The 12,180-nt window shown below is 43.1% G+C and overlaps 1 protein-coding gene across 3 annotated transcripts in view; it reads left to right on the top strand.

Moving 5' to 3' along the window:
- Positions 1–12,180, top strand: part of LOC140427200 (protocadherin alpha-C2-like) — a 224,294-nt gene that overhangs the window by 124,255 nt on the left and 87,859 nt on the right. Inside the window, exon 1 of one of the 3 annotated variants that reach the window (XM_072512788.1) lies at positions 7,980–10,690. The exons of the other annotated variants lie outside the window; for them this stretch is intronic. Within the exon in view, the coding sequence (XP_072368889.1) occupies positions 8,222–10,690 (2,469 nt within the window). The 5' untranslated portion in view covers positions 7,980–8,221. Of the gene's footprint in view, positions 1–7,979; positions 10,691–12,180 lie in introns of those variants that run through there. 3 annotated transcript variants of the gene reach the window in all.

Below are 12,180 nucleotides of genomic sequence, written 5' to 3' on the forward strand. Positions count from 1 at the left end.
GCGATAAATGCTGGCCGAGCCAAAGTTGTCTGAATCTCATAAATGTTTTTTTTTAAACAGTGTCCTCAATGAGTAAGGATGCAATCACTTAAATGAGGAGACACGATACGAAAGTCAAAAAGTGGAGACGTCAATAGTGTAAATATAGAGTTTAACAAGGATTGATGCGGCAGTGGTATTTATGTAAAGCAACTACCAGGCCACCCTACCCGCCCCTCCCCACCACCTCCTTCCCACCAGTACCACTGTCATCGTAAACGGCTGCAAAGGGCTCGATAACATAAATGAAATTTTTTGGCAAATATGTAGGAAAAGCTGTTCATTTTGAGGGATTTTAACTTTCACCTAGATTGGGCCAAACGGACCAGCTCGTGTCATGAATTGCGTGATGTTTTCTCTGAGTGGGTGCAGAATCGTTTTCTGTGACAATATGTCCAAGAGTTAAAAAGGGACATTGCATTCTACTCTTAGCCATGTACCAGATTTAGATAAATGCTTGGTGATGTACTGAAATGTATTTCATAAGAAACATAATATGATCATTTTAAATGTAAAATATGAACGGACCAGATACCAAGGTTACAAATGTATGCACATCTGACACCAGTGTTAGCAGGGAAAACAACATGGTCGATTAAGAAAAGAATTAACCAATAAAATTACGGAAGAACAGTGGGAGGTTTCGAAAAAGGCTTTAATCTAATACAAAACAATTAAAATACATCCAAAGGACAAGTGCTCCACTTGAGCATATATGCTTACTGCACTTGTCCACTAAATGCTTCGCGCACACATTTCTCCCTCGTTCCTCCTAGTTAATTACTTGACACATTTGGACCATCGAAAGTGGCGATTGAGTTTAGTGACTGGAATAAATATCTAAGCACCGGATTTATGTCTTGAAAGAAAGTTGGCTTTTTTGATTCAAATATGAAAATCAAATCTTTAGGTATATGAAATTTCAGAGGCTTCACAGTAAAGCAACATCGATAGATGGGCGACTTTACAAACTGAACGTTTCAGGAAGCAGAGGTAGTTTTAAGTGATCTATGTTTGCATTATAAGATGTTAGAATTAAGGTACAGATTTAAGTAAGTTTAATTTAGTGTGATTGTGGTGACATGAGTAAAACATTTATATTCATGTTAAGCAAAGGTTAATTTGGGTTTCATTTGAAACTGGGTCCGTATTGTATTTTGATAGTTTACCAGTGGAAAAGTAACAGCGAGCTTGGATTGGAGACAAAATTAGATGTTGCTTAGCAGCCAGGGGCCACTTTAGGAAAGACAGACCTTCTGATTGTGATGAACAGAATTCGCAGCAGTTTAAGCTAGGGAGGTGGAGAATGAGCAGCTCTCAGCTCTGCTGGATGAAAGGCCATTCAACGGAGTAATGAGCAAGAAAGCAAGTGCAGGGGACTAAAGCATAGCTAGTTCTGAAAACTAGGTAATGAAAAGAGAAGTTTCCATAAATATAGAAGTCGAAAGGAAATCAGGAACTGTAATTTCAGCATGGTGCTGTTCACTGAAGTTACAGCAGACATTAGAAGTGCAGACTTGGGTGAAATTAACTGGTGAAAATCCAAAGATATCTGATACAATCATAAGGTTCATGAGGCCTGACTACAGCATGTGAAGCGGTAGTTGAAGCATTAGCGGCTGGATCAGAGAGCCTGCGTGAACGCTGAAAGTACGTGGTTATTCAAGACAACGGGATACTGAAATGAGGGTTGTAAAACCAGGAGACAATTCCTTGCTTGGAGTAACTGAGGTAAAGCATTATTTGAAAGAAAGTTCCAAGGTATCTTTTTGAGAGTGAAATTTGGAAACAGTCGTGCGGAAGCCACGTCCAGTGAAATAAGTCAACTCATAGTGTAATGCTGACCTGGGGGATTTCATGAGAAATACAACTAAGTTCAATTGGGTGGCATATGTCACTTGTTTTGAGAAGGGGGTGTATCTGACCACACTTAGATTGTTGTGGTACAGGGACTATGTGTTCACTGAGAACATCATACCGTACGCTATGTTTTATAACATGGGTTATCCTTTAAATCTGTGCACATTTGTGAAGGTAAGTGAAATTATATTGCATTCTAGTCAAACCTTTCATATTTAATAAATGTCATTTTGTTGCTAAACCTCAATTGGCATTGCTGTGACTCTGAAATGAAAATCGCTTAGTGTCACAAGTAGGCTTCAAATGAAGTTACTGTGAAAAGCCCCTAGCCGCCCCATTTCGGCGGCTGTTCGGGGAGGCTGGTACGGGAATTGAACCATGCTGCTGGCGTGCCTTGGTCTGCTTTCAAACCAGCTATTTAGCTCTGTGCTAAACCAGATCCCCTGTTTAGCCACGTTTTAAAAAAAATGCTAAGTTACGGTCGGCTGAGCCAGGATTGCATTCTGGGATCTTCCTGTCCAGTAGTAACATCAACTGGGGTCGTAACAGGTGCATGACTCCACTGAAAACTTTTGTCCGAAGGAATTTCATACATATACATTTAAAGATACGAACACACATATACTGAAATGAGTTGAGTTGCCAGAGGATGCAATGTAAAACGTTAATGGCAGACCTTGGTAAATGTATTAGCGAATTCTGTCACACAGCAAACTACGTAGGTGAAAATATTTGTAATTTCTCCATAAGAATTACTATATATTGGCTTGATTTATATGCAAGATGGCGGTTGATGGCCTCCCCTTGGAGTTTTTGGAGCTGAGGAGAAAATCTAAATGCAAGCTATGATTTGAAACAATCACTGAATTCCATAGGATTTACAGTGTAGAAAGAGGCCATTCGACCCATCGAATCTGCACCGGCTCTTGGAAAGAGCACCCTACCCAAGTCCACACCTCCACCTTATCCCCATAACCCAGTAAACGTACCCAGCACTAAGGGCAATTTTGGACACTAAGGGCAATTTAGCTTGGCCAATCTACCTAACCTGCACATCTTTGGACTGTGGGAGGAAACCGGAACAACCGGAGGAAACCCACGCAGACACGGGGAGAACGTGCAAAGACAGTGACCCAGCGGGGAATCGAACCTGGGACCCTGGAGCTGTGAAGCAATTGTGCTAACCAGCATGCTACTGTGTCGCCATATACAGGAGTGCATTACTGAGTGTTATAACCATGTATCAAATGAATATTATTTTCTTACATCATCGGGCTGGACGCAGGTATTCACTGAATTTACTGAAAGTAACATTTTCCGCAACAAATTATATTTGTCCCCAGCAGTTACTCTGTTGCCTCTGCAAAGGACACAGTCCCAGAGAGAAATTATGTGATCCAGTTCTTGCGTGAAAATATCTTCCATTTAGAATAGTCACAGAGGGCGTGCCACATATGCAAAAGCTATTCTACCTGAAACAACTCTCATGAAAACTGAACTGTTTACGATTGGAAAACCACACCTGAACACCTCAGCGCTGCAAATCAATTAAATAAGCATTCCGATTCAACTCCCCTGTCTCTGGGAAGTAATACCGAGCACCAGATGCTACTCTGGAAAGTGGTCATTTAATTGCAAGAAAGTCTCGGGGCCGTCCATTACTTTTTCCTCACTTCACTTGCTACCTGGCTAAGATGTTTTATAGCGTGATACTCTGCAAAGGTTCATACATTTTAGCACGCTTTGTGGACCTGACTTGGAGGTAGGGTGGAGGGTGGTCTTTTCATTGTGTGCGGGTTGTTTTTGCATTCGTGGGTAGCTGGATATTTCTGTATCATTTTAGACCTTTCATTCTTTAGACCTTTTTTCATCTTGAATCTTTACTTAAGTGAGTTTTTGCAACGAATTGAATTTGTTAACTTAAGGAAACTGGTTGACTTTTTCTTGCACCGCGCCCTACATTGCTAAATGGACATTAAACTGCTGAATAAAGCGACAAGTCGAAATGTTTCATCTTGCATTCAGCAGAAAACCTCGCAAGAATAGCGTATAAGGGGGAAACAACAATTGGTTGGCAATACTTCCACACCAGTCGACAATCTCTTCTCATATCATTTCATTTTCATAGAGTGCAAGTTATTGTTTTCCCCATTCTGGTGGTGTTCTTGCGAAGTGTTCTGATGAGTGTAAGTTGAAACGCTTTGACATGTCCCTGTTTCAGCAACATAATTTGTTGCCATATCGTTTCCCCTTTGAATTCAAACCCTGTTATAAGGGATGATGTGGAGATGCCGGTGTTGGACTGGGGTGAGTACAGTACGAAGTCTTACAACACCAGGTTAAAGTCCAACAGGTTTGTTTCGATGTCACTAGCTTTCGGAGCGCTGCTCCTTCCTCAGGTGAATGAGAGGGTGGGTGGGAATCTGGAACGCTGCCTGAAAGGATGGTCGGGGCAAGAACGCCCCTTGCCGAACAAGGGGACGGCACTGCCGCGGGAGATTAGGCACCTTGGAAAAATATAAGAACGTTATTTTACTTCTGAAGAAGGACAAGCGAAAACATAGGATGAAGAAATATAGAACTGAATGATGGAAGGATCTGAAATCAAATGAGGGCAGGCTGAAATTTGATATTGCAATGTATAAAGAGGAGATGACATAGACATTCCCAATAGCACACCAAAAGCTCGAACTCCACGGCTAATGGCACAGGCAAAGGGTAGGACGAAGTAGAGAGAGAGAGCAAATGAATGATGTAAGCCTGGTATTGCACTTCAGAATCAGGCTCAGCGTAATATAGAGGTGAATCGAGAAAGGAATGAACAGGAGAAAGCGAGAGTGTGTGAGAATAAGTAGTTGAATAGAATTTTAAGTATTCCAAATGTCTTATTTAGGAATATAAATATTTAAGATGGCAGAATGGAAGGTGTAGCCGAGTCGGGACTGAAATGACTATCTCCTTTTCGAGTCAGAGCGAAAGTTTCAGGTGGTAAATAAGTTCACTTCAGCCCCAAAATGGGATGCAAAACTCTGCCAGCCAGAGGTAGTGGAATCAAGAATAAAACAGTGGATCATAAGTGAAACAAATGAATCGATGGACTTTCTGTTTACGGTGATCAGGAGAATAATGGGTCTCTTTCTGATGGAGAGGTTTGGGTAGCGATCATTTAAATGCGCAGAAAACATGATCTAGGCGGGAAAGGGGAATGGTGGGGGGGGGGGGGGGGGGGAGCGGGGGGAGGTTCTCAAACGACCATTCTAAACACGGAGGCTGTTGGTCCACATGCTGAAGAGATTGACAAGATCCCAGAGACGGCGTGGAAATGACCTAGGCATGATATGGCAACAAGGAAAAACAACAGAGAGCAATGGGTCAAGTTAGTTCGGATGAGCGAACCTCGAAGGTGGGTGTTGAAGCGATAACTCAGTGGTTGCTTTTGGAAGGATTGTGGAAGTTTGGCTAGCTGTAGTGACCACTATAAAGATGTCGCTTTTAATACGGATGTGCAGAGACATCTTTAAGTACAGAGAAGACCAATCAGTTGACACAGGGGTTGTTTCAAGCTGAGACAGGGACAGTGATTGCAGCAGTTCTCAACTTCCCGAGGACAAAACGTACTGAGCACAGTTAGTGCCTGCCAGAAACACGACCATGCGAGAAAATCAGACATGGGATTAGCATCAAGCTCAGACCCAGGATGATAACATTCGAAAGATGTCAGTATGAAGAAAAATAACATACATGCAGAAATAGCTTGAAAACGCAGACGAAACAGTGAAATATGGACGATCCCGCAAAGAATGCTCTTTGGAAAGCCGTGGGGAAAAATACATTACCGCAAAAACCGGATGCCAGAGGGGAAACACCATTCAGACTAGTGGAAAATGTTTCGCTGCCTAGCGCCCAAAATAATAACAATAATCTTTATTGTCACAAGTAGGCACACATGAACACTGCAATGAAGTTACTGTGAAAAGCCCCGAGTCGCCACATTCCGGCGCCTGTTCGGGTGCACAGAGGGAGAATTCAGAATGTCCAATTCACCTGACAGCACGTCTTTCTGGATTTGTGGGAGGAACCGGAGCACCCGGAGGAAACGCACGCAGACACGGGGAGAACGCGCAGATTCCGCACAGACAGTGACCCAAGACGGGAATCGAACCTGGGACACTGGAGCTGTGAAGCAACAGGGCTACCCACGGTGCTACCATAGCGGAAAACGCAATACAACTGAAGTGCAGCTCAGCTTCAAAGGATTTCTCGAAGAGCCGAAGTAACAGAGCAGAACAATTTAATGTTACGGTGAAGAAGGGCACAGTCCAGATGCTCAAAAAGTCTAGGAATATAGTGGAAGCTTAGAGCGGAATCTCCAAGACGCCACAGAAATAAATATGTGTCACATCCGGGATGAGCAGTGCACTGTTAGGAGCAAGTAGTCAAAGTCGATAACATGCGGACATGGCGGGTTTGTGGAAAGTAGGAATGAACCCACCTTGAATGGAGATGTGAAGAAGAACTCAGTTGGAAGATTCCCGGCAACGGAGTCCAATGGTGTTTCCAGTTCTATCGATTAGTGTTCCACTGCAATCGTGTTAACTTGCCATCTCCTCAGTTTGGTTGTCTTGATTTACCGGGCCGGCATACTTATTGTTTAACTCTGCCAAATTGCAGTTTAGATATTATTGTTCAACAGGGTCAAATTCTGAGACACATAAAATATTTCCCTGTGCAACTGGGAAGACATTCAGTTCCCTGACTGTGGGGTGAGTTGAATTGTTCTGTATTTGAGCAGTTAGAACAGCGTGTCGTTTTTGTGTACGGATAAGAAAATGCAATGGCTGGGATGGGCATCGTGACATGTTCAACATGGAAGAGCCCGTAACACAGATATTCTGGATTGATAATGATTCAACATTCAGAATCATGTTTTAATTTTGAGCATTTCCCAGTATCATCTGTGAACAAGTTTGTCGGTTGTGAACGTTGCAATCAATGTGATTCTGGATTAATCAATTGTCAAGGAGAAACTGAACCGTGCAACTTTGTTATGCATGTATAACATAGAAAATACAGCCCATTCGGCCCATCGAATCTACAGCGACCCACTTAATCCCTCACTTCAACCCTATTCCCCCTAACCCAATAATCCCTCCGAACGTTTTTTGGACACTAAGGGCAATTTAGCATGGCCAATCCACCTAACCGGCACGTCTTTGGACTGTGGAAGGAAACCGGAGCACCCGGAGGAAACCCACGCAGACACGGGGAGAACGTGCAGACTCCGCACAGACAGTGACCCAGCAGAGAATCGAACCTGGGACCCTGGCGCTGTGAAGCCACAGTTCTAACCACTATGCTACCGTGCAGCCCACAACGAAAGCTATGACCAGGAGTTGGTGGGATATGGGCGCTGCAAGCTAAGCTGTATTTGTTGTCCGGTAGGTGGTGATATGTTTTGTTTTCAAACTCTGCAGATCTCGCAGAAGTTGGAGGTAAGGATTGACAAACGAAATATACCCTCGCTCTCGCTTCCCAACCCCACATCGCTCTCTCTCGTTCTTTCCATCCGCCTCTCTTTCAAACACATGGAGAAATAAACCTGTTAATTATTGTTTATCAATCCAGGCCATTTCATTTAATGCTGTCAACCGAGGTAAAACAGTTAAGAAAGACGGAGGTAATTTTGGCACGATCGTGCGAATGTGTCAAACAAAAATTAAACAATTCACCGAAGCAATTCGAATTGGTATGATTCAGCAGCCTTACTTCCATGACGAATTGATTAAACGTGACTCCATTAGACAAAAATACGCATTTTAGGCGGATATAGCATAGCAGTAACTGTATTTATCGTTAATTAGATAACAACGAAGTCACATTAGGAATATAGACAATTAAAGTTGCACAACATTAAATCCACAAAGCAATTCCATCGTGTTCAATAGAGGCACTGTTGCTTTAAGATAATGTACTGTTATTATTGGCCGAGTCTCTTTGTGTCGCTGTCGACCAATGAGCCGGAGAAATGTGGTCAGAGATCCAGCACCACTCCCCCTACACCATTTACTGCGCACCGGAGATTCAACAAACAGCATTCCTCGTTCCGCGCTCTCAATTCACATCGAAGAAAGGAAGGTTAATTCTTAGCGAATTTGCAAATCATCTCGGAGGTGGTGGCAAAAAGGCCTACGTGCTGTACACGGCATTTCAAATATCGTTTTGGGTGAGCAACGTAATCAACAAACGCGTTCTCAGTCTAAAATCAAGACGCATATAATTCAACGGAGATTCTGGCAGTAATAATCACAGTACTTTGAGCAGGATGGCCGACTGGTTAAACAGCCATTTGTCGCAATGGCCTGTTCTTTATCTGATGCTAATGTGCGTTTCGGATTCCGTCTGTTTAAAAATTCAGTACTCCATTCCGGAAGAATTGGAGGTTGGTGCCTTTGTGGGGAATATTGCTACGGACCTGGGGTTAGATGTAAAGCAGTTATCGGGTCGCAGCTTTCGAATTGCAACTGGAGGCGCGAAACAATATCTGGACATGAATTTGAGCACTGGAGCTCTCGTCATTAAAGAAAAAATGGACAAAGAGCAGCTTTGCGAGCACGGCCTGTCGTGCGTGCTGATCTTAGAGGCTGTGATTGAGAAACCATTGAAGGTATATCGTGTAGAAATTGAGATTCTCGATATAAATGACAACGCGCCCGTGTTTAAGACAAGCCAGTTAAATATTGAAATCCCGGAACTGCTTCCAGCAGGAACTAGCTTCCCTCTCCGGAGAGCGATTGACCCGGACGCTGGGACCAACGGTGTTCGCTTCTACCAACTGAGCTCAAGCGAATATTTCACTTTGAAAACACAGTCAGAGAGTGAACAAAATTATGTCCCTGAGCTCGTACTGGAACAAGCCTTAGATCGAGAGCAACAACCAGCTCATAAGTTAACACTGACCGCGTTTGATGGAGGAACCCCAGAGAAATTTGGAACCATCCAGATTAGAATTACTGTGCTTGATGTGAACGACAATGCCCCATCGTGTGAACAGAACATCTATCAAGTCACCACTGCCGAAAACACCCCCCAAAATACTTTGATTGTGAAAGTCACTGCCATCGATATGGACGAAGGTCCAAATGGTGAGATAATCTATACTTTTAGCGATCAGACTCCTGATAAAGTGCGTGAGGTGTTTAGCTTGGATTCAACAACCGGAGAAATAAGAGTAAGGGGTATTCTGGACTTTGAAGAAGCTGGAAATTATCAGATTGCAGTACAAGCTAAGGACCGAGGTACACGGTCATTGTCAGTATATTGCAAAGTTTTGATAAAGGTTACTGATATTAATGATAATTCCCCTGAAATAATAATAACTACAGCATCAAACGCTATTCCAGAGGATGCTGCCGAGGACACAGCAGTCGTGGTTTTCCGAGTTACGGATCGAGATTCTGACGAGAAGGCAAGTAGTCATTGTCGAATCACCAGAGAGATCCCATTTAGGCTCAAAAGCTCTTTTAACAACTACTACACATTAGTTACTAATGGCGAGTTAGACCGTGAAAAAGAACCAGAATATAATATTACCATTATATGTACGGATACTGGCTCCCCTCCCCTCTCGGCCAGCAAAACCATCCGAGTTATGGTCACAGATATAAATGACAATGCGCCACGTTTTACGCAGCCTTCTTCCGTCATGTATGTGACAGAAAACAATGCTATTGGTGCTTCAGTTGGTGCGGTGTCAGCCTTTGATCCAGATTTCAATCAAAACGCTGAGCTGTCGTATTCTATTTTGGATAGCCTGATCAACGGCTTTCAGCCATCCACTTTCATCTCAATAAATTCAGCCAATGGTAAAATGTTTGCACAACGCTCCTTTGATTTTGAGGATTTAAAACAAATTCACTTCCATATACAAGTGAAGGATCTTGGATCCCCTCCTCTGCGCAATAACATGACAGTGAATGTAATCATCGTTGACCAGAATGACAATGCCCCTGTGATCGTGTCACCTTTGCCAATCAAAGGACCTGAAGCAGAGGAAACAATGCCAAGATCTGCAGAGCCAGGTTACTTGGTTGCAAAAGTGACTGCCACAGATGCCGATTCTGGACTAAACGCTCAAATCTTTTACCAACTCCGTCAGCCGACTGATGAAAGTTTGTTCACTGTGGCGTCAGAAACAGGAGAAATTTGGACGATTCGTCACTTGGGTCAGAAAGATTCACGCAAGCAAAAAATCGTGATAATGGTGAAGGATAATGGAACCCCGTCACTTTCATCTTCAGTCACCATCAATGTGTCAGTGCAGGACGATACCACAGAAAATTCATCTAATATCGGCACATTGGGCAATGTTGGTCCATGGAAATATGATTCAAAAATTTTTTTAATGATGATTTTCGGCTCAACCTCGTTCCTACTATTTGTGGCGATTGTAATCCTTGCTGTTAAGGTTCACAGAAGTAGAAACGAAATTAATGGTTATTGTTTCTGTTGGCACCCTACTTATCTTTCGAGAGAAGATTCTCTACATGGAGTCCAAAAGGCGAGTGAGAGCTTTCAAATTCCACCCAATTACACAGACGTTTATGAAAGTGGGAACCTCCAGCAAACATTTGGCCATGGAGCGTGCCAAGGTTCAGACTTGAAGAATTTTACCTTTCTACAGTTACAAGGTGTGGCCGCGCCTAGGATTGACATGAAGAAAAGGACATGTCACCCGGCAGAATGTGGAATTTCATCAAACTCTCCGAACAAGGATACAGCTACTTTTCTTGAGGTGAGTGTTGTGTAAGTGAATGTCGCTTATGAGATACATCAGTGTCAATACAAAAACATGATGGTTTCATGAATCTGAAATAAAAATGGAAAATACAGGAAAATAGAGCAGGTTTGGCATCCAGGTGGAGAAAGGAACATAATTTATGTTTCAGGTCAGTGGCCTATCGTCAGACCTGGGATTGCTTCGAGATGTAGTAGTTTTTAATGTATGAAGTATGAAGGGAATGGTTAAACAAGAAAATATGTGGAAGGATTGAAAGAAGGAGGGATTAAATGACAAAAGGCTAGGCCGTGCAAGGCAAAAATGAAGCGATGATGATAGAACAAGAAAAAACATGTTGTCCAGAGAGACTGTACATGGACGGATCAGAATCATCCCCAACGGCTGGCGTCTGAAAAAGTTAAAGTGTTACGATCGGGTATGTAGAACTGAGTGTTAAGTGCTAAGTGCTGCACAGTGCACAGTTAAATGATTACATGCTATTTGCAAGCTTTCCTTGCGCTTTATTGATACAGTGCAGGAATTCATGGAGAGTAAAGTCAGATTGAGAATGGAGGAGGGAGTTAAAATGATAGGTGACCAGTAGCTCTGGGCGAAATTCGTGGACTGAAAAGTGATGTTTTGCACAGTAATTAGCCAAACAGCGATAAGTCTCCCCGAAGAAGGATTAAATGGTATCGTTAGAAATAAATATTTCCACTGAGCACTGAATTCAAGTAGGGTGCATTGCATTTCAGGAGTGAAATTTCTGCAAATCAGCGGTGGTGGAATTTTGCAACGCTCTTTTATAAATGGGGACTGATGTTTGACCAAGTGTTAATTTTACATCTCGAATTGATGAGTATTTGTAAGATATTACGCATGGGGCAATTTAGATGGCTTGTGTCCGACATCAGCCATTTTCTCATTGCCTGTGGGCGGCACCGTAGCACAGGGGTTAGCACAGTAGCTTCCCAGCTCCAGGGTTCCAGGTTCGATTCCTGGCTTGGGTCACTGTCTGTGCGGAGTCTGCACGTTCTCCCTGTGCCTGCGTGGGTTTCATCCGGGTTCTCCAGTTTGCTCCCACAGTCCATAGATGTGCAGGTTAGGTGGATTGGCCCTGCCAAGTTGTCTTTAGTTTCCAGAAAAAATCCAAAAATGTTAGGTGGGTTTACTGGGATAGGCTGGAGGTGTTGGCTTAAGTAGAGTGCTCTTTCGAAGGGCCGGTCCAGACTCGATGGGCTAAATGGCCTCGTTCTGCACTGTAAATTGTATGTTCTATATTCTATGATGGCACAGGCTCACGCCCCTCTCCCATCCCCTTCCAATGATGAGGCCGTTGCAGGCAGCCAATGTTTAATAAGGAATTGAAAAAAAAATGCAACCACGTCGTCATTACATCAAAAAGGCATGGTTGTGCCCTTCGACCGGGATTTGGGAGATTATAAATATTTAGATATTGCACCTACTGGGAAGGTGCTATGGGAATGTACTAGACTCTGCAACTG

This window comes from Scyliorhinus torazame, chromosome 7 (assembly GCF_047496885.1).
Source record: "Scyliorhinus torazame isolate Kashiwa2021f chromosome 7, sScyTor2.1, whole genome shotgun sequence".
Classification (NCBI taxonomy): Eukaryota; Metazoa; Chordata; class Chondrichthyes; order Carcharhiniformes; family Scyliorhinidae; genus Scyliorhinus; species Scyliorhinus torazame.